Consider the following 22,004-nt stretch of genomic DNA (forward strand, 5'->3'; position numbering starts at 1 on the left):
AGGCTCTGCTAGAGTCTCCTCTGTTCCTTAAAATCACCCTGGAATAGGTCTGTTTTATAATCAACTGAATACAATTTAATATACAAATATCTCAAAACAGCAGATTTAACTAATGAGTACATCTAAGCCATTCCAGTTGCAAAGAGGAACCAGACAAGTGTGTCCATTTTCACCGTTGTTATTTACAGGCATCAAGTATACATGATGCCATCATAACATTATTCTCAATGCTGATGCCCCTTCGACCAATTAGAAAAGGACGGGATACAACATGTATTTCCATTCGTTGCTGTCGAAAAAGAAAACCCTGCGACTCTAATTTTTGCCCAACATGTTTACATTAATTATAAGTAGTCCCTTTTCACAGTGTGTACTCAAATAGCTTCTGAAGTTTTGTTGCTTGTATGATCATTAATGGTACGGCTGTTTACATTTTGGAGATACAAGGTTTACTCACTGTACATCAGCGATGATTTGTCAGTTTTAATCATATCAAAAACAGTCTTAACATCTTTCATTTGTCAATTTTGAGATGAAATATTTTGCGGATATGTGATGATAGTATAACAGGCCAGAGCTCTTGAGAGTATAGTTGTGTTCTGTAACAATGGGCATATCATTTTCAGTGCTCTGAATCTGAAATTTGACAGCACTAAAATGTCCATCTTTTAAAATATTCTGTATGTTGATTAATTGCAGGTAAAATGATTGTGGGACAGTTATTCAGCCCTTGTTGGTTACATCACAATGTCAACCACTCTGATCCCAGAGGCTACTGATCTTGTTATTGGCCAGTCCAAGACGCTTGACTTTATCCCTCAAGGCTTCACGTTTCCGGCCAATCTCTGATTCCTCCTTCAGCATCTCGTCCAAGTCTTCTCTGTTCAGCAGGCCCAGCATCTCACTGGACAGGATCCTGGCTGACTCCTTCAGGATGAAGTAACGGATCAGCATGGGCACCTGGTCCGCCAGTCGCTGCACCACGATCTGAGAGAGAGGTAGGCAGGAGAGGAGAGGAAGGGCGGGAGGGAGAGGTAAGGCGCGAGGGAGAGGACTAACGATTTAGATGTAAACATTGGTTTCGTCAAAGCTAGCGTGTGAACATCAGAGCTAGTTAGCGATCGAAGTTGTTATGGGTTAATTAGTTGGGGGTTAATTAGCGACTTAAGAGTCCGCTATTTTAGCCACTACGGTTTGTAGAATTAAAGGGGTTGGCTTAGATTAACAACACGCTGGGATTCCTACTGCTGCCGTCCTAACCATCTCCAATTCATCTTTTCATTCAAAATACAATCTGTCATCACTGGCGCTAGAGACGGCTGCCTGGCACAACTCGTCCTGCGCTCTTTAATCTATGTCTGCTGACATTTGGATCTCCATGTTGTAAACTAGCGTTGCGTTGTACCTCAAAGTATGAATTGAGGAGTTCAGGGTACTTGCTCCTGGTGTCATAACCTGAGCAGTCGGTTTTCCCTGGGGTTTCCTTCTGTGCTGGCGTCAGTGTTCGGGCAAAGATTTCATCCTGTGTGTACATCTGCATCTCCATCTCAAACTGCTCCTCGATCCTGTCCATCACAGTGGTTAACTGCTGTTTCTGGATGTCATCAATGTTGGTCTAGGAGATCAAACAAAGAGTAAGGATGTAGTATATATATAAAAACCAATATTTTTTAAAAATGAGGTAAAAACAACTAATTTCACGTAATAGGTGTAGAAACGGCTATTCACAAAATAAAATTACGTTAAAAACAAAAAAAACAGCATTTAGACGGATGAGCAGTGTGTATTGTGACAGATCATACCAGAGTTGTTAATGTACTGTTACGTTACCATTGAAAAACGCTGAAGGCAAGGATAATTCTCAAAGCTGTTTTTGGACACAACAAAAAAGTGCTTCTGCACCAGATCTGGAAAAACGCATACAAATGCATACGTTAAGGACTTATGATGTTTTCCCTTACCTCCACCACTAAGGTACTATTCAATTCCCTTACCTCCGTCACTAAGGTACTATTCAATTCCCTTACCTCCACCACTAAGACACTATTCAATTCCCTTACCTCCACCACTAAGGTACTATTCAATTCCCTTACCTCCACCACTAAGACACTATTCAATTCCCTTACCTCCACCACTAAGACACTATTCAATTCCCTTACCTCCACCACTAAGGTACTATTCAATTCCCTTACCTCCACCACTAAGGTACTATTCAATTCCCTTACCTCCACCACTAAGGTACTATTCAATTCCCTTACCTCCACCACTAAGACACTATTCAATTCCCTTACCTCCACCACTAAGGTACTATTCAATTCCCTTACCTCCACCACTAAGACACTATTCAATTCCCTTACCTCCACCACTAAGACACTATTCAATTCCCTTACCTCCATCACTAAGGTACTATTCAATTCCCTTACCTCCACCACTAAGACACTATTCAATTCCCTTACCTCCATCACTAAGGCACTGTTCAATTCCCTTACCTCCATCACTAAGGCACTGTTCAATTCCCTTACCTCCACCACTAAGGTACTATTCAATTCCCTTACCTCCACCACTAAGACACTATTCAATTCCCTTACCTCCATCACTAAGGCACTGTTCAATTCCCTTACCTCCATCACTAAGGTACTATTCATTTCCCTTACCTCCACCACTAAGGTACTATTCAATTCCCTTACCTCCATCACTAAGGCACTATTCAATTCCCTTACCTCCACCACTACGGTACTATTAATTTCCCTTACCTCCATCACTAAGGCACTATTCAATTCCCTTACCTCCACCACTAAGGTACTATTCATTTCCCTTACCTCCATCACTAAGGCACTATTCAATTCCCTTACCTCCACCACTAAGGTACTATTCATTTCCCTTACCTCCACCACTAAGGCACTATTCAATTCCCTTACCTCCACCACTAAGGTACTATTAATTTCCCTTACCTCCACCACTAAGGTACTATTCAATTCCCTTCCCTCCATCACTAAGGTACTATTCATTTCCCTTACCTCCACCACTACGGTACTATTCATTTCCCTTACCTCCACCACTAAGGTACTATTAATTTCCCTTACCTCCACCACTAAGGTACTATTCATTTCCCTTACCTCCACCACTACGGTACTATTCAATTCCCTTACCTCCACCACTAAGGTACTATTCAATTCCCTTACCTCCACCACTAAGGTACTATTCAATTCCCTTACCTCCATCACTAAGGCACTATTCAATTCCCTTACCTCCACCACTAAGGTACTATTCAATTCCCTTACCTCCATCACTAAGGCACTATTCAATTCCCTTACCTCCATCACTAAGGCACTATTCAATTCCCTTACCTCCACCACTAAGGCACTATTCAATTCCCTTCCCTCCATCACTAAGGCACTATTCAATTCCCTTCCCTCCACCACTAAGGCACTATTCAATTCCCTTCCCTCCACCACTAAGGCACTATTCAATTCCCTTCCCTCCACCACTAAGGCACTATTCAATTCCCTTCCCTCCACCACTAAGGTACTATTTAATGTTGCTTTATTGACATTCAGGCATTATGTATTTTCAAAGCATCCAAAACATTTACAAGACATACAAATGGAAAGAAAAATGAAAAACATGAATGGGAGTGTTTGTTGTCTTCGACTAGCAGGGGGTCTCTGGACGGCTGTGTCATTCACCTCCTACACCCGAACCCCCCCACCACGGAGTGAGGATCAGTATCATGTGGAGGTAATTAAGTGTTTTGTGTGTTTAAAAAAAATATTTATATATCAAAAGTAAATCATGTAATGATGTACATCCAAAGAATAGCATGTGTGTGTGTGTGTTCTATCTAATGGTCACTCACTGTCCCTCACTAATGGTCACTCACTGTCCCTCACTAATGGTCACTCACTGTCCCTCACTAATGGTCACTCACTGTCCCTCACTGTCCCTCAACATGATTAAATATTGGTATCTAATGGTCACTCACTGTCCTTCAAGCTATGACATGATGAAATATTGGTATCTAATGGTCACTCACTGTCACTCACTGTCCTTCAAGCTATGACATGATTAAATATTGGTATCTAATGGTCACTCACTGTCCCTCAAGCTATGACATGATGAAATATTGGTATCTAATGGTCACTCACTGTCACTCACTGTCCCTCAAGCTATGACATGATGAAATATTGGTATCTAATGGTCACTCACTGTCACTCACTGTCCCTCAACATGATGAAATATTGGTATCTAATGGTCACTCACTGTCACTCACTGTCCCTCAACATGATGAAATATTGATATCTAAATGGTCACTCACTGTCACTCACTGTCCCTCAACATGATGAAATATTGATATCTAAATGGTCACTCACTGTCACTCACTGTCCCTCAACATGATGAAATATTGGTATCTAATGGTCACTCACTGTCCTTCAAGCTATGACATGATGAAATATTGGTATCTAATGGTCACTCACTGTCACTCACTGTCCCTCAAGCTATGACATGATGAAACATTGATATCTAAATGGTCACTCACTGTCCCTCAAGCTATGACATGATGAAATATTGGTATCTAATGGTCACTCACTGTCCCTCACTGTCCCTCAACATGATGAAATATTGGTATCTAATGGTCACTCACTGTTCCTGAAGCTATGACATGATGAAATATTGGTATCTAATGGTCACTCACTGTCACTCACTGTCCCTCAAGCTATGACATGATGAAACATTGATATCTAAATGGTCACTCACTGTCCCTCAAGCTATGACATGATGAAATATTGGTATCTAATGGTCACTCACTGTCCCTCACTGTCCCTCAACATGATGAAATATTGGTATCTAATGGTCACTCACTGTTCCTGAAGCTATGACATGATGAAATATTGGTATCTAATGGTCACTCACTGTCACTCACTGTCCCTCAAGCTATGACATGATTAAATATTGGTATCTAATGGTCACTCACTGTCCCTCAAGCTATGACATGATGAAATATTGGTATCTAATGGTCACTCACTGTCCCTCACTGTCCCTCAACATGATGAAATATTGGTATCTAATGGTCACTCACTGTTCCTGAAGCTATGACATGATGAAATATTGGTATCTAATGGTCACTCACTGTCCCTCACTGTCCCTCAACATGATGAAATATTGGTATCTAATGGTCACTCACTGTTCCTGAAGCTATGACATGATGAAATATTGGTATCTAATGGTCACTCACTGTCACTCACTGTCCCTCAAGCTATGACATGATTAAATATTGGTATCTAATGGTCACTCACTGTTCCTGAAGCTATGACATGATGAAATATTGGTATCTAATGGTCACTCACTGTCCCTGAAGCTATGACATGATGAAATATTGGTATCTAATGGTCACTCACTGTTCCTGAAGCTATGACATGATGAAATATTGGTATCTAATGGTCACTCACTGTCCCTCACTGTCCCTCAACATGATGAAATATTGGTATCTAATGGTCACTCACTGTTCCTGAAGCTATGACATGATGAAATATTGGTATCTAATGGTCACTCACTGTCCCTCACTGTCCCTCAACATGATGAAATATTGATATCTAATGGTCACTCACTGTCACTCACTGTCCCTGAAGCTATGACATGATGAAATATTGGTATCTAATGGTCACTCACTGTTCCTGAAGCTATGACATGATGAAATATTGGTATCTAATGGTCACTCACTGTTCCTGAAGCTATGACATGATGAAATATTGGTATCTAATGGTCACTCACTGTCACTCACTGTCCCTCAAGCTATGACATGATGAAACATTGATATCTAAATGGTCACTCACTGTCCCTCAAGCTATGACATGATGAAATATTGGTATCTAATGGTCACTCACTGTCCCTCACTGTCCCTCAACATGATGAAATATTGGTATCTAATGGTCACTCACTGTTCCTGAAGCTATGACATGATGAAATATTGGTATCTAATGGTCACTCACTGTCCCTCACTGTCCCTCAACATGATGAAATATTGGTATCTAATGGTCACTCACTGTTCCTGAAGCTATGACATGATGAAATATTGGTATCTAATGGTCACTCACTGTCCCTCACTGTCCCTCAACATGATGAAATATTGGTATCTAATGGTCACTCACTGTTCCTGAAGCTATGACATGATGAAATATTGGTATCTAATGGTCACTCACTGTCCCTCACTGTCCCTCAACATGATGAAATATTGGTATCTAATGGTCACTCACTGTTCCTGAAGCTATGACATGATGAAATATTGGTATCTAATGGTCACTCACTGTCCCTCACTGTCCCTCAACATGATGAAATATTGGTATCTAATGGTCACTCACTGTTCCTGAAGCTATGACATGATGAAATATTGGTATCTAATGGTCACTCACTGTCCCTCACTGTCCCTCAACATGATGAAATATTGGTATCTAATGGTCACTCACTGTTCCTGAAGCTATGACATGATGAAATATTGGTATCTAATGGTCACTCACTGTCCCTCACTGTCCCTCAACATGATGAAATATTGGTATCTAATGGTCACTCACTGTTCCTGAAGCTATGACATGATGAAATATTGATATCTAATGGTCACTCACTGTTCCTGAAGCTATGACATGATGAAATATTGGTATCTAATGGTCACTCACTGTTCCTGAAGCTATGACATGATGAAATATTGGTATCTAATGGTCACTCACTGTCCCTCAAGCTATGACATGATGAAATATTGGTATCTAATGGTCACTCACTGTTCCTGAAGCTATGACATGATGAAATATTGGTATCTAATGGTCACTCACTGTTCCTGAAGCTATGACATGATGAAATATTGGTATCTAATGGTCACTCACTGTCCCTCAAGCTATGACATGATGAAATATTGGTATCTAATGGTCACTCACTGTTCCTGAAGCTATGACATGATGAAATATTGATATCTAATGGTCACTCACTGTCCCTCACTGTCCCTCAACATGATGAAATATTGGTATCTAATGGTCACTCACTGTTCCTGAAGCTATGACATGATGAAATATTGGTATCTAATGGTCACTCACTGTCCCTCAAGCTATGACATGATGAAATATTGGTATCTAATGGTCACTCACTGTTCCTGAAGCTATGACATGATGAAACATTGATATCTAAATGGTCACTCACTGTCCCTCAAGCTATGACATGATGAAATATTGGTATCTAAATGGTCACTCACTGTCACTCACTGTCCCTCAAGCTATGACATGATGAAATATTGGTATCTAATGGTCACTCACTGTCCCTCAACATGATGAAATATTGGTATCTAATGGTCACTCACTGTCCCTGAAGCTATGACATGATGAAATATTGGTATCTAATGGTCACTCACTGTCACTCACTGTCCCTCAAGCTATGACATGATGAAATATTGGTATCTAATGGTCACTCACTGTCCCTCAACATGATGAAATATTGGTATCTAATGGTCACTCACTGTCCCTGAAGCTATGACATGATGAAATATTGGTATCTAATGGTCACTCACTGTCCCTGAAGCTATGACATGATGAAATATTGGTATCTAATGGTCACTCACTGTTCCTGAAGCTATGACATGATGAAATATTGGTATCTAATGGTCACTCACTGTCCCTCACTGTCCCTCAACATGATGAAATATTGGTATCTAATGGTCACTCACTGTCCCTCAAGCTATGACATGATGAAATATTGGTATCTAATGGTCACTCACTGTCCCTCACTGTCCCTCAACATGATGAAATATTGGTATCTAATGGTCACTCACTGTCCCTCAAGCTATGACATGATGAAATATTGGTATCTAATGGTCACTCACTGTTCCTGAAGCTATGACATGATGAAATATTGGTATCTAATGGTCACTCACTGTTCCTGAAGCTATGACATGATGAAATATTGGTATCTAATGGTCACTCACTGTTCCTGAAGCTATGACATGATGAAATATTGGTATCTAATGGTCACTCACTGTCCCTCAAGCTATGACATGATGAAATATTGATATCTAATGGTCACTCACTGTCACTCACTGTCCCTCAACATGATGAAATATTGATATCTAATGGTCACTCACTGTTCCTGAAGCTATGACATGATGAAATATTGGTATCTAATGGTCACTCACTGTCACTCACTGTCCCTCAAGCTATGACATGATGAAATATTGGTATCTAATGGTCACTCACTGTCCCTCAACATGATGAAATATTGATATCTAATGGTCACTCACTGTCACTCACTGTCCCTCAACATGATGAAATATTGGTATCTAATGGTCACTCACTGTTCCTGAAGCTATGACATGATGAAATATTGGTATCTAATGGTCACTCACTGTTCCTGAAGCTATGACATGATGAAATATTGGTATCTAATGGTCACTCACTGTTCCTGAAGCTATGACATGATGAAATATTGGTATCTAATGGTCACTCACTGTCCCTCACTGTCCCTCAACATGATGAAATATTGGTATCTAATGGTCACTCACTGTTCCTGAAGCTATGACATGATGAAATATTGGTATCTAATGGTCACTCACTGTCACTCACTGTTCCTGAAGCTATGACATGATGAAATATTGATATCTAAATGGTCACTCACTGTCCCTCACTGTTCCTGAAGCTATGACATGATGAAATATTGATATCTAAATGGTCACTCACTGTCACTCACTGTTCCTGAAGCTATGACATGATGAAATATTGATATCTAAATGGTCACTCACTGTCACTCACTGTCCCTCAAGCTATGACATGATGAAATATTGGTATCTAATGGTCACTCACTGTCACTCACTGTTCCTGAAGCTATGACATGATGAAATATTGATATCTAAATGGTCACTCACTGTCCCTCACTGTTCCTGAAGCTATGACATGATGAAATATTGATATCTAAATGGTCACTCACTGTCACTCACTGTTCCTGAAGCTATGACATGATGAAATATTGATATCTAAATGGTCACTCACTGTCACTCACTGTTCCTGAAGCTATGACATGATGAAATATTGATATCTAAATGGTCACTCACTGTCACTCACTGTTCCTGAAGCTATGACATGATGAAATATTGATATCTAAATGGTCACTCACTGTCACTCACTGTCCCTCAAGCTATGACATGATGAAACATTGATATCTAATGGTCACTCACTGTCCCTCAACATGATGAAATATTGGTATCTAATGGTCACTCACTGTTCCTGAAGCTATGACATGATGAAATATTGATATCTAAATGGTCACTCACTGTCACTCACTGTCCCTCAAGCTATGACATGATGAAACATTGATATCTAATGGTCACTCACTGTCCCTCAACATGATGAAATATTGGTATCTAATGGTCACTCACTGTTCCTGAAGCTATGACATGATGAAATATTGGTATCTAATGGTCACTCACTGTCACTCACTGTTCCTGAAGCTATGACATGATGAAATATTGGTATCTAATGGTCACTCACTGTCACTCACTGTCCCTCACTGTCCCTCACTGTCCCTCAAGCTATGACATGATGAAACATTGATATCTAATGGTCACTCACTGTCCCTCACTGTCCCTCACTGTCCCTCACTGTCCCTCACTGTCCCTCACTGTCCCTCAAGCTATGACATGATGAAATATTGGTATCTAATGGTCACTCACTGTTCCTGAAGCTATGACATGATGAAATATTGGTATCTAATGGTCACTCACTGTTCCTGAAGCTATGACATGATGAAATATTGGTATCTAATGGTCACTCACTGTTCCTGAAGCTATGACATGATGAAATATTGGTATCTAATGGTCACTCACTGTCCCTCACTGTCCCTCAACATGATGAAATATTGGTATCTAATGGTCACTCACTGTCACTCACTGTTCCTGAAGCTATGACATGATGAAATATTGGTATCTAATGGTCACTCACTGTTCCTGAAGCTATGACATGATGAAATATTGGTATCTAATGGTCACTCACTGTTCCTGAAGCTATGACATGATGAAATATTGATATCTAATGGTCACTCACTGTCCCTCAACATGATGAAATATTGGTATCTAATGGTCACTCACTGTTCCTGAAGCTATGACATGATGAAATATTGGTATCTAATGGTCACTCACTGTTCCTGAAGCTATGACATGATGAAATATTGGTATCTAAATGGTCACTCACTGTTCCTGAAGCTATGACATGATGAAATATTGATATCTAATGGTCACTCACTGTTCCTGAAGCTATGACATGATGAAATATTGATATCTAATGGTCACTCACTGTCCCTCACTGTTCCTGAAGCTATGACATGATGAAATATTGGTATCTAATGGTCACTCACTGTCCCTCACTGTTCCTGAAGCTATGACATGATGAAATATTGGTATCTAATGGTCACTCACTGTCCCTCACTGTTCCTGAAGCTATGACATGATGAAATATTGGTATCTAATGGTCACTCACTGTCCCTCACTGTCCCTGAAGCTATGACATGATGAAATATTGGTATCTAATGGTCACTCACTGTCCCTCACTGTTCCTGAAGCTATGACATGATGAAATATTGGTATCTAATGGTCACTCACTGTCCCTCACTGTCCCTCAACATGATGAAATATTGGTATCTAATGGTCACTCACTGTCACTCACTGTTCCTGAAGCTATGACATGATGAAATATTGGTATCTAATGGTCACTCACTGTTCCTGAAGCTATGACATGATGAAATATTGGTATCTAATGGTCACTCACTGTTCCTGAAGCTATGACATGATGAAATATTGGTATCTAATGGTCACTCACTGTCCCTCACTGTCCCTCAACATGATGAAATATTGGTATCTAATGGTCACTCACTGTCACTCACTGTTCCTGAAGCTATGACATGATGAAATATTGGTATCTAATGGTCACTCACTGTCCCTCACTGTCCCTCAACATGATGAAATATTGGTATCTAATGGTCACTCACTGTTCCTGAAGCTATGACATGATGAAATATTGGTATCTAAATGGTCACTCACTGTTCCTGAAGCTATGACATGATGAAATATTGGTATCTAATGGTCACTCACTGTCCCTCACTGTCCCTCAACATGATGAAATATTGGTATCTAATGGTCACTCACTGTCACTCACTGTTCCTGAAGCTATGACATGATGAAATATTGGTATCTAATGGTCACTCACTGTTCCTGAAGCTATGACATGATGAAATATTGATATCTAATGGTCACTCACTGTCACTCACTGTTCCTGAAGCTATGACATGATGAAACATTGATATCTAATGGTCACTCACTGTCCCTCACTGTCCCTCACTGTCCCTCACTGTCCCTCACTGTCCCTCACTGTTCCTGAAGCTATGACATGATGAAACATTGATATCTAATGGTCACTCACTGTCCCTCACTGTCCCTCACTGTCCCTCACTGTCCCTCACTGTCCCTCACTGTTCCTGAAGCTATGACATGATGAAATATTGGTATCTAATGGTCACTCACTGTCCCTCACTGTCCCTCAACATGATGAAATATTGGTATCTAATGGTCACTCACTGTTCCTGAAGCTATGACATGATGAAATATTGGTATCTAAATGGTCACTCACTGTTCCTGAAGCTATGACATGATGAAATATTGGTATCTAATGGTCACTCACTGTCCCTCACTGTCCCTCAACATGATGAAATATTGGTATCTAATGGTCACTCACTGTCACTCACTGTTCCTGAAGCTATGACATGATGAAATATTGGTATCTAATGGTCACTCACTGTTCCTGAAGCTATGACATGATGAAATATTGATATCTAATGGTCACTCACTGTCACTCACTGTTCCTGAAGCTATGACATGATGAAACATTGATATCTAATGGTCACTCACTGTCCCTCACTGTCCCTCACTGTCCCTCACTGTCCCTCACTGTCCCTCACTGTCCCTCACTGTCCCTCACTGTCACTCACTGTTCCTGAAGCTATGACATGATGAAATATTGATATCTAAATGGTCACTCACTGTCCCTCACTGTCCCTCACTGTCCCTCACTGTCCCTCACTGTCCCTCACTGTTCCTGAAGCTATGACATGATGAAATATTTTTTTGCCAAATATTAGTGTATTAAAAACAAAATCAGTATAGTAAAAAATGAAGTGAAAGTACCTTTGATTTTCTGTAGTGTGTCCATAGCTGGATTTTTCAGTTCCCCCACCAGTTTCTGAACTACACTTTCAAATAAAGTGTAGTTATTGAAACCTGGGAGTTCTCGTCCTCTGTGCTTCTGGTCAAATTCATTGACCACATCTTGGGTCATTTTGTGGTCTAAATTGAGGGAAATGGAAGTTATAATCATTTTTGGGGGGGGTAAAATAAATTAAATAATGAGAAATAAATACTATTGTGTTCCATTACTTATTGCGAATAAGAATTGATTTATGAGGGGGTGCATGCTTACACACTTACCAGCATTAAATATGTTTATAGTATAAGTACAAACTATGAATATTTGTGAAATAAAGTGAAAATAGTTATTGCTGTGCAATATCCCGATCAATAACCTGTTTATCGATTTAAAATGGTGTACTTACAACCTGCCCTGGAGTGTCCAAGCTTTTCAAACCATTTTGCAAATATGTTTTGCATGTTAATGAATAGATTTTCATCGTTCTTCAGCTCCCCTCTGCACAGCTGATCAATCTTGTAATTGAACTGTTTTATCACCTGAAACAGACCACAGTAAATAACAGGTGAAACAGACCACAGTAAATAACAGGTGAAACAGACCACAGTAAATAACAGGTGAAACAGACCACAGTAAATAACAGGTGAAACAGACCACAGTAAATAACAGGTGAAACAGACCACAGTAAATAACAGGTGAAACAGACCACAGTAAATAACAGGTGAAACAGACCACAGGAAATAACAGGTGAAACAGACCACAGTAAATAACAGGTGAAACAGACCACAGTAAATAACAGGTGAAACAGACCACAGTAAATAACAGGTGAAACAGACCACAGTAAATAACAGGTGAAACAGACCACAGTAAATAACAGGTGAAACAGACCACAGTAAATAACAGGTGAAACAGACCACAGTAAATAACAGGTGAAACAGACCACAGTAAATAACAGGTGAAACAGACCACAGTAAATAACAGGTGAAACAGACCACAGTAAATAACAGGTGAAACAGACCACAGTAAATAACAGGTGAAACAGACCACAGGAAATAACAGGTGAAACAGACCACAGTAAATAACAGGTGAAACAGACCACAGTAAATAACAGGTGAAACAGACCACAGTAAATAACAGGTGATGTGGGTTTTTTTTTTAAACCAACTTTACAGACTCAAGCTTTTATTTTATTTGAAAATGAATCGGCGCCCGATTCATACCGATACAACTTTATATTAATGATGACAGCTGATAGGTTGAGTGATTACTCACCTCAATAAGGTACTTCCTCTTCCCTACAGGATCCACGGGAGGACCACCCTCATACTTAGTCAATTCCGTCTGATAAACCCACAGCTGCTGTTTTATCTGATCAGCCATCTGTGGCATGGATTTCTGAAAGACAAAAAAATATATATATGATATATAACATTATTGTCGTTCAAGAAACCTGTTGGTACTAGGGGGCAGTATTTTCATTTTTGGAAAAATAACGTTCCCAAATTAAACAGGATATTTTGTCAGGACAAGATGCTAGAATATGCATATAATTGACAGCTTAGGATAGAAAACACTCTAAAGTTTCCAAAACTGTAAAAATATTGTCTGTGAGTATAAAGCCTGAGAAAAATCCAATCCGGAAGTGACTCATCTTTTGAAAGCCCTGCGTTCCGATGTGTCCCTATTGAGCTGTGAATGCCCGATCAACCAGATTACGCTTTCTACGTATTCCCCAAGGTGTCTACAGCATTGTGACGTAGTTTTACGCATTTATGTTGAAGAATACCGGTAGGCGGCTTCATTGCGCAAGTGGTCACCTGATGCTCCCAGAGAAATTCTCAGGTAAAATACAGAGGTAGCCATTATTCCAAACGCTTCTACTGAGAAACCAATTGTCCCAGTTGATATATTATCGAATACATATTTGAAAAACACCTTGAGGATTGATTATAAACAACGTTTGCCATGTTTCTGTCGATATTATGGAGCTAATTTGGAATATTTTTGGCGTTGTCGTGACCGCAATTTCCGGTCGATTTTTCAGCCAAACGTGAAGAACAAACGGCGCTATTTCGCCTACAAAAATAATATTTTGGGAAAAAATGAACTTTGGCTATCTACCTGGGAGTCTCATGAGTGAAAACATCCGAAGTTCATCAAAGGTAAACGATTTAATTTGATTTATTTTCTGATTTTCGTGACAAGGTTGCCTGCTGCTAGCTGGACATAATGCTATGCTAGGCTATCGATAAACTTACACAAATGCTTGTCTAGCTTCGGCTGTAAAGCATATTTTGAAAATCTGAGATGACAGGGTGATTAACAAAAGGCTAAGCTGTGTTCCAATATATTTCACTTGTGATTTTCATCAATAGGAATATATTCTAGGAAGATTTATGTCTGTTGCGTTATGCTAATTATTGTCAGATGATGACAACGGTCCCGTTCACGGGATGGGGTGTCAATAGAGGTTAAGCACCTATTCTGGTTGCTACTGCCCCCTGGGGATGGGATGTGGAAGTGTTCTATCTATCTAGCACATCTAACTGTGCTCCTTAAGCAAATAACTCCCTCCATTCCAAACTAGAATGCATAAGGGACAGATGATTAGAAGTTGGCCTAACTTGGATGTGGTTGACCAGGGTTTGGGTGAGTCTAGCGGCTAGGCACTTGGTGGTTACCCTTTCTTCATCCAGGAGGGAGCTATACATTGAAAAAGAGAGAGACAAGATATAGTGGAAGAACATACATTGTACCTTGAGTGTCAAGAGGTCGAGAAACGGGTAAACGGTTCACCTGAATTCGTCGTGATTTTCGAAGAAGTCCCTCTCCTCCTCGATGGCGTCATTTATGGTGACGCCATCGTTAATTTGTTTCTGACCACGACATTTCACAATGACGTAGCCCATATTGAGAGGGATGATTTTATTGCGAACAATGTCCAACACGTCCTTCTCTGTCCCCCTGTCAATCAGGTCTGGCTTCGTCAGAATGGCTGTAAGACAGAAAAAGACACGCATAAGGAAAACATTACTCTTAGAGCAACAACAACAACAACAACAACAACAACACATTGAAGACATTTCAGTGCAAATAAACCTTCCCTGTAGTATGTTGTTATTATTTAGTCTACTTTGTATGATTTCTTTACCCAGAGTTCTTGTGCCTTCAGGATCCACTTCTTTGGCCATTTTCAGAGCTTCTGTTGTTGCTATGTCAACATTGCATGGCACCACCACCAAGTTAATGGTTTTTTGTTTTGATAATATTTTCAGAATGAGACGTTTAATCTAGAGAGAAAAGCCAGAAGACATGACTGGTGTGGTTTTGTTTTATCAATCTTTGGTAATGTCACTTTTTATGGATGTTTTTAATGTATTGATATGTCGATATCACACTACTTGAATCGAAAAAAAAGATTGGCTAAAATCCGAAAGTTATCAAAATCAAGTCTCACTTGGGCTCCAATGTCTTCGGGTTGTCCTTGTACTGGTACCCTGGCGATCCCAGGTAAGTCTATCAGTGTCAGGTCACACACTGAAGAGGACATGATCTTCAAACTGATCAGTTCATCACATATACCCACTCCCTCTCCTGCTAACTCGTTCTGGGCTGTTAAATCAAATTGAAGAAATATGTACAGTGGGGCAAAAAAGTATTTAGTCAGCCACCATAATTTGCAAATGAATTAATTAAAAATCCTACAATGTGATTTTTCTGGATTTTTTTTCTCCCTCATTTTGTCTGCCATAGTTGAAGTGTATATATGATGAAAATTACAGACCTCATCTTTTTAAGTGTGAGAACTTGCACAATTGGTGGCTGATTTAAATAAGACTTTACATCGTTTCTACAAGATTTGATGTTATTTTTTAAATAGATTACACAAATCGTAACATTTAATCTAACACTTTTTTTATGCAATACATCGTTTCTACAAGAGTTTATGCTGTTTTTTTTTTAAGTAGATTATACAAATAGTAACATTTAGTCTAACCTTCTTTAACGTGTCCCGCGACTTCTGAGGGGTCACCAATATTAATACGTTTGTCTCTGTATGAGATGACAGCCTTCCACGCCACTCCACTGACATAACAGAGTCTGAGTTCCAGTGGACACCTGGTGACGATACCTGAAAATTTAACATGAAATTACAATACAACCAACGCTATATAAAAATTAAAATTTTTCTGGTGAGCATTGATCTGTGCAGGGGCAGACTGAAACAATCATTCAGGCCGGGAATTTGACTCCATCCCAAGCCACCCTGTTCACGCAAACCACCAGAACACTAATTTTGTAGGCTAACCCTATTTGTTGATGTAACGGATACCAAACTGGTTATAAATTTGGCCACTATGTTCATCTGGGAAGAAAGTTATCCACATTACAAAATAAAAACATTTGGGACTGACCAACAAGTAGCCTATCTGAACACTGAGTTTTCAAGGTAATGTATGTGCTATGGGTGCACCCTCATAAACTCTCTAGGAATACACCAATCATAGCACATACAAATGTACAAGGCTAGACACACAAAACAAATCCTTGGACTGAGGACGGGCAACATAATGAAATGGATTTTCAGTGCTTTCGCTGTCCCTTTCTATTTTCTATCTCTCTCGTCTGTCTGTCTGTCTCTCTCTCTGTATGTCTCTCTCTCTCTCTCTCTGTCTGTCTGTCTCTCTCTCTCTGTCTCTCTCTCTCTCTCTCTCTGCACATCTAGTTGCTCTGCAGAATGAGATTAACATTGTAAATAACTTAAACTTGTATTACTTGTGCAGTCATCGATTTGTATGTCCCTCCCCGATTATAGTCCTACTGATAATCTCATAATAAAGCACATATTAATCTAAAATCATAGCCTCCATGTTTAGGTTTGTGCTCTGAAGGTTCCTGCTCCGAGTCTGACTCTGAACTGACCACCATCTCCACGTTCTGCAGGAGCACCTGAAGCTCTAGTGCTGCTGCTTCCTTCTGCACCTTTGCAAAGAAAATATTATATTATCATACTCACTATCATTAGTGTATCAGTAGGCTACATTAAGAGTGGTCTCTTAATTTGGAGTGGTCTCTTAATTTGGAGTGGTCTCTTAATTTGGAGTGGTCTCTTAATTTGGAGTGGCCTATCTTAATTTGGAGTGGCCTCTTTTAATTTGGAGTGGTCTTCTTTAATTTGGAGTGGTCTCTTTTAATTTGGAGTGGCCTCTTTTAATTTGGAGTGGCCTCTTTTAATTTGGAGTGGTCTTCTTTAATTTGGAGTGGCCTCTTTTAATTTGGAGTGGCCTCTTTTAATTTGTTTGGAGTGGCCTCTTTTAATTTGGAGTGGCCTCTTTTCATTTGGAGTAGTCTCTTTAATTTGGAGTGGCCTCTTTTAATTTGGAGTGGCCTCTTTTAATTTGGAGTGGCCTCTTTTAATTTCTCCCAGAGCTGTATATGATTGTAGTAACTTGTAATAATGGTACTAATGGTGTTAATGATCTTTGTCATTGCCTGTGCTGTGTCACACAGGCTACTGTGTTGCGTTCATTATGTTTTATGGTTAGGTTACTGTAGCCTGTTTCGCTATACAGTGGATGTGCACTTTCCCTAGTTTATGTGGCATGAGTCATGACCTAATGCTGGCAAGTCCATAGTCTAGACTGACTTTTTTTTTACTAGTTGAAACATATTGCCTTCAATGTCATATTATGATCGCTATGTTGCACTCATTGCTATGATATAATTCCTCCACGAAGACGTAAGACGTGCAAACTGTTTAGTCTACCGGCCGTTGTATCACTATTATTAGCTAGGCTACTTAGTTAGACATGCTGGGTGTTAGTGTGTGTGTGTGTGTGTGTGTCAGTGGTTTAGCTAGTGTTTTTGACTGACCTGGTCCCTTACTGGCGAACATGTCACTTATTTTGCAGCGTCTGTGGCAAGGGCCTTTCTCTTTTTTGTTATATTCTCTCCCTCTCTGCTCCACCTTCCCTCTTCTGACCGTCCATTTCGCCGTGCGACTTGTCTCAAATGTTATCTGTAGAGAGGCAGGTAGACCGTAGACGGTTGGCTATGTGCGTTGCGGAGAGACCTGATGTCATTTTTGGTGCGGGGACACTGCAGCGAGATTCGCGCCTTATGCGTGGATTCTAGTCGCGCCTTATGCGTGGATTCTAGTCGCGCCTTATGCGTGGATTCTAGTCGCGCCTTATGCGTGGATTCTAGTCGCGCCTGAGGCGTGGATTCTAGTCGCGCCTGAGGCGTGGATTCTCCGTCAACTAATTTTTTTATTTTACCTTTATTTAACTAGGCAAGTCAGTTAAGAACAAATTCTTATTTTCAATGACGGCCTAGGAACAGACAAGGGGCAGCTGGCAGGGGCAGCTCCTTCTCTATCCCAATGAATCTCAGGTAGTCTATTCCTGCTTGCTATATTATTGCTGGTTAAATTGACTATTCACCGCAGGCCAAAATTACCCTCAGGCCACCGGGAAATGTCCCGGTGCTCCCGACGGCCAGTCCGCCATTGGATCTGTGTCAGGTCTTGTGGAAACTCTGTTAGGTACATGCGTGGAATTGCTATTTGAAGTGGGGACAACAGTATACCACTGTTAGGGCAGCCAGGAGGGATAAATGCACAGCAGAAGTAAGTCAATGCACCAGTATTAAAAACTGTTTTTTTTTTTTTTTAAGTTTGTTGTTTTATTAAATTAAGTATTTTAAATGTCATAGTATATCCTTGTTGGTAACAATGTCACAAGGATAATCTAGTTTACATTTATAACGAAGCTTTTTTTTGTCAAAATAGACCAACAACAAAACAAAGAAATATCGCCAAAAAAATTAACATTCACTCAAGTAATGGAACAGTTTCGATAACTGGATCGCTATATAGCCTATAGTTCCATAATAACATTAGACGCCACAGAACAGAGTATCTTACCATTCCCTCTGGGCAGTGCCACCCCAGATAGGGCCTCAAGCACAGAGCTCTTTCCTGAACTCTGGTCTCCCACCACAGCAATGGATGGCAGAGGCAGCTCCTTCTCTATCCCAATGGATCTCAGGTAGTCTATTAAGTCAATGTAGGGCCTGACCCGCTCAGCCATCTGGTCCTGGAATTGTCCACTTATTGGTTCACTGGAAAAAGCATTTAAAGCAATGAAATGTGCTTCTACATCTGCATTGCTTGCTTGTTTGGGGGGGGGTTAAGCTGGGTTTCTGTATAAGCACTTTGTGACATCGGTTGATGTAAAAAAGGGCTTTATAAATACATTTGATTTGTTGGTTGATTGAAAGGATGAATGATTATTTGAAATGACCAATGTATGGCTAAATAGATTTTCCACTAATTGGAACATACAATGCACAAAGGAACACATGTTCTATTAATTACAGTTAGATTTACACACTTTCACACTGTTTACTTAATATATGCATGAATAATTATCATGGACTAAAGGTTGAATCCTTTTGCCAAATGCAGGTATTCAAAACATTCAGCCGATGTATTATTGCGTGAAAAAATGTAGTTACACATGCAGATTTTTTTTATTTTAATTTTAAAAAATATATATTATTATTATTTTTTAAATAAATGAGAGTTTTCAGAATATCTTCACATTTTGTGAGCAATACAGTGTTTTTGTACATTGTTACGGTGCCTAAAGAAGTTAGAAATGAAGCCAGTATGTCATTGTCACAACCTGCAATAACGTTACACCTGATCCATCCTCATGATTTGTTTATTTAACATTACCTTGTTTATTATCCTTTCCCTCTCAACACAATATATCATTCAATCACATTTTACATTTAGATTATGACTGTTTACTGTTGTAATTTATGTACATGCCCAGTTCCTAAACTTAGAATTTGTATCAACAAAATCATATAAAATATCAAAATATTGTACACAAGAACTATTCAACAAGTGGTTTGGATTCGTTTTAAAATAATCTCACCTCATTTTTAAAAAAGTGAATTGCCAAGGAAACAACAAAAAAAAGTTAATAAGAGTATGTTCTCTTGGATGAAATCACTTCTATGAAAACGACGGCTCAATCACATGCATTTTGTCCCGAATACCCATAAACCTCAGCGTAGTTGTGATATTGTTCCAAAGTGCTTGCACACCACCCATTCTTTTTCCTGATTGCTGATGGTGATATCCTCGGAGTTGTAAAATAATATTGGTGGCATTCTAGAACATTCTACTTACACCAACGGTCAAACTTGCAAATTGAAGTAGTTTGGGTGTCAGGGGTAAATATTTAGAAGTTTGCCCCCCCCCCCTAAAAAAAATGTGTGCTGTCTGTTTTCTACTTCCAAAGTGATCTCTAATAAGTTTACAATAACAAAATACTTAAAAAAACGGAATTTAAAGGGGCATTAAGCAAAAATAAACAAATAAACCTGGTAAAATAAACGGTCTATCTGGCGAGTGGTGGAAGTCATTAACGTCCGTTTGAGTCCCAGAATCGACTAAAAACTGTAAATTGGATAACTTTGGTCATGAAGTCATCATTTTTTTTTTTTTTACGAGAATATCTGAGATTTAAGGAATCGATGACGTCTCCACTTTCCTTGGCATATTTAATGGTTGGGTTTTGATTTCAATCACGCCCACTAACACAGGATGGTAATGCCTAGGGTACAAAGCTACTTGTATTCGTAAAATTGTCAGTTTATAGACTTGGATAGGATTATACAAAAAATCAGAAAAAAACAAACAGAAGTGTTTTAAAATTCCCCAAAATTCTCTTCTCGGTCAAATTTCTTAATGAGGCAGAAGAAAATCAAGGTGAAATCAGTCAGTTCAACATTTCAGATCCCTGGCGGAGAAAGGAAACAGTGAGTGGACGTAACTTTTATCTCTATAGGAAGAGCCAATCAGATCATCGGTTTCACTGATCAACTCAGCAACAATAACGGCTTTACATAACAGTTTCAGTTGGCAACATTTTGAAGAATGCAATCGATATAAACCGTAATCATTTTAGAACCATCCGACTTTTATTGAGATCTATAAACTGTATGGCTGCTTCCCTGACATTCTCACCTACATTCACCTTCGTCAGTTAAACTTTGTCTCATTAAAAATGTGTTTCTTAATGTATTTTTGTGTGTGTTTTTGCCATCTTTAGCAACAACAACAAAAAAATCATTCTTAAAAATCTCAGGTTTCCGGGTTCAAGTCTTGGCCAGGGTCACCCCTGATTTCGCCAGAGACCTACATTGGTGTCAGAAATGGGATTGCACTGAGTGAGGCCAATTAAACTGTTTTCTGTAGACGAAGAAAGGGTGTAGTGTAGTGACTGTACAATACCTAGCGACTTTTCAAAAGAGGTTTTGACCTTTTTTGGCATATTGGTTTAAAGGGTCGTTCCATGAAATTAGTGCCTTTTGCGTCAGTTCGATATTTTAAGTATAAATTGTGCACAAATATAGAATTTTTCAAAAGCCTGTGATATTGCATGAAGTGCCCTTTAATATAGACCACATGAACAATTCAATAAATCCGATTGTGTTATATGAATAAAGACTTGCTAATTCATAATTTTGACATATCTTCTAGGATGATTTTAATCCACCTAAGCCCCCAAAAATTTCTCCAAGTCTCACAATCGTTGTAACGCAACCATGTCCCTCATTTTAAGGTCTACCCTGTTACGTGAACTGAACTCTTGTTTTAATATGGTGAATAGTTTTTTTTCTCCAAAAGAAACATTGAATATCTAAATCAAAAGCAGGTGAGCTGGTTCTACTCTGTCTGGTGTTTTTGTGGTGGAAAACTGAGCAAGT

The 22,004-nt window shown here is 39.4% G+C and overlaps 1 protein-coding gene across 2 annotated transcripts; it reads right to left on the reverse strand.

Annotated features, from left to right (window-relative positions):
• Positions 1-469: 469 nt before the first annotated feature.
• On the reverse strand, positions 470-21,043 carry LOC110536470 (interferon-induced GTP-binding protein Mx2). 2 transcript variants are annotated; one of them, XM_021622241.3, is made up of 13 exons: positions 20,165-21,043; positions 19,144-19,340; positions 16,216-16,350; positions 15,676-15,830; positions 15,370-15,508; positions 15,015-15,213; positions 14,843-14,921; positions 13,491-13,613; positions 12,625-12,757; positions 12,200-12,358; positions 1,831-1,907; positions 1,406-1,615; positions 470-987 (listed from the first exon to the last, which is right to left on the reverse strand). In XM_021622241.3, exons 1-13 carry the CDS (start codon positions 20,167-20,169, stop codon positions 751-753), a joined length of 1,848 nt encoding a protein of 615 aa, XP_021477916.2. In that variant the 5' UTR covers positions 20,170-21,043; the 3' UTR covers positions 470-750. The 2 variants fall into 2 exon arrangements, 1 of the variants encoding a protein (XP_021477916.2); XR_016484724.1 differs by lacking the exon at positions 1,831-1,907.
• Positions 21,044-22,004: the final 961 nt, after the last annotated feature.

The sequence above is a fragment of the Oncorhynchus mykiss genome, chromosome 11 (assembly GCF_057628025.1).
Source record: "Oncorhynchus mykiss isolate SJ-2025 chromosome 11, ASM5762802v1, whole genome shotgun sequence".
NCBI lineage: Eukaryota > Metazoa > Chordata > Actinopteri > Salmoniformes > Salmonidae > Oncorhynchus > Oncorhynchus mykiss.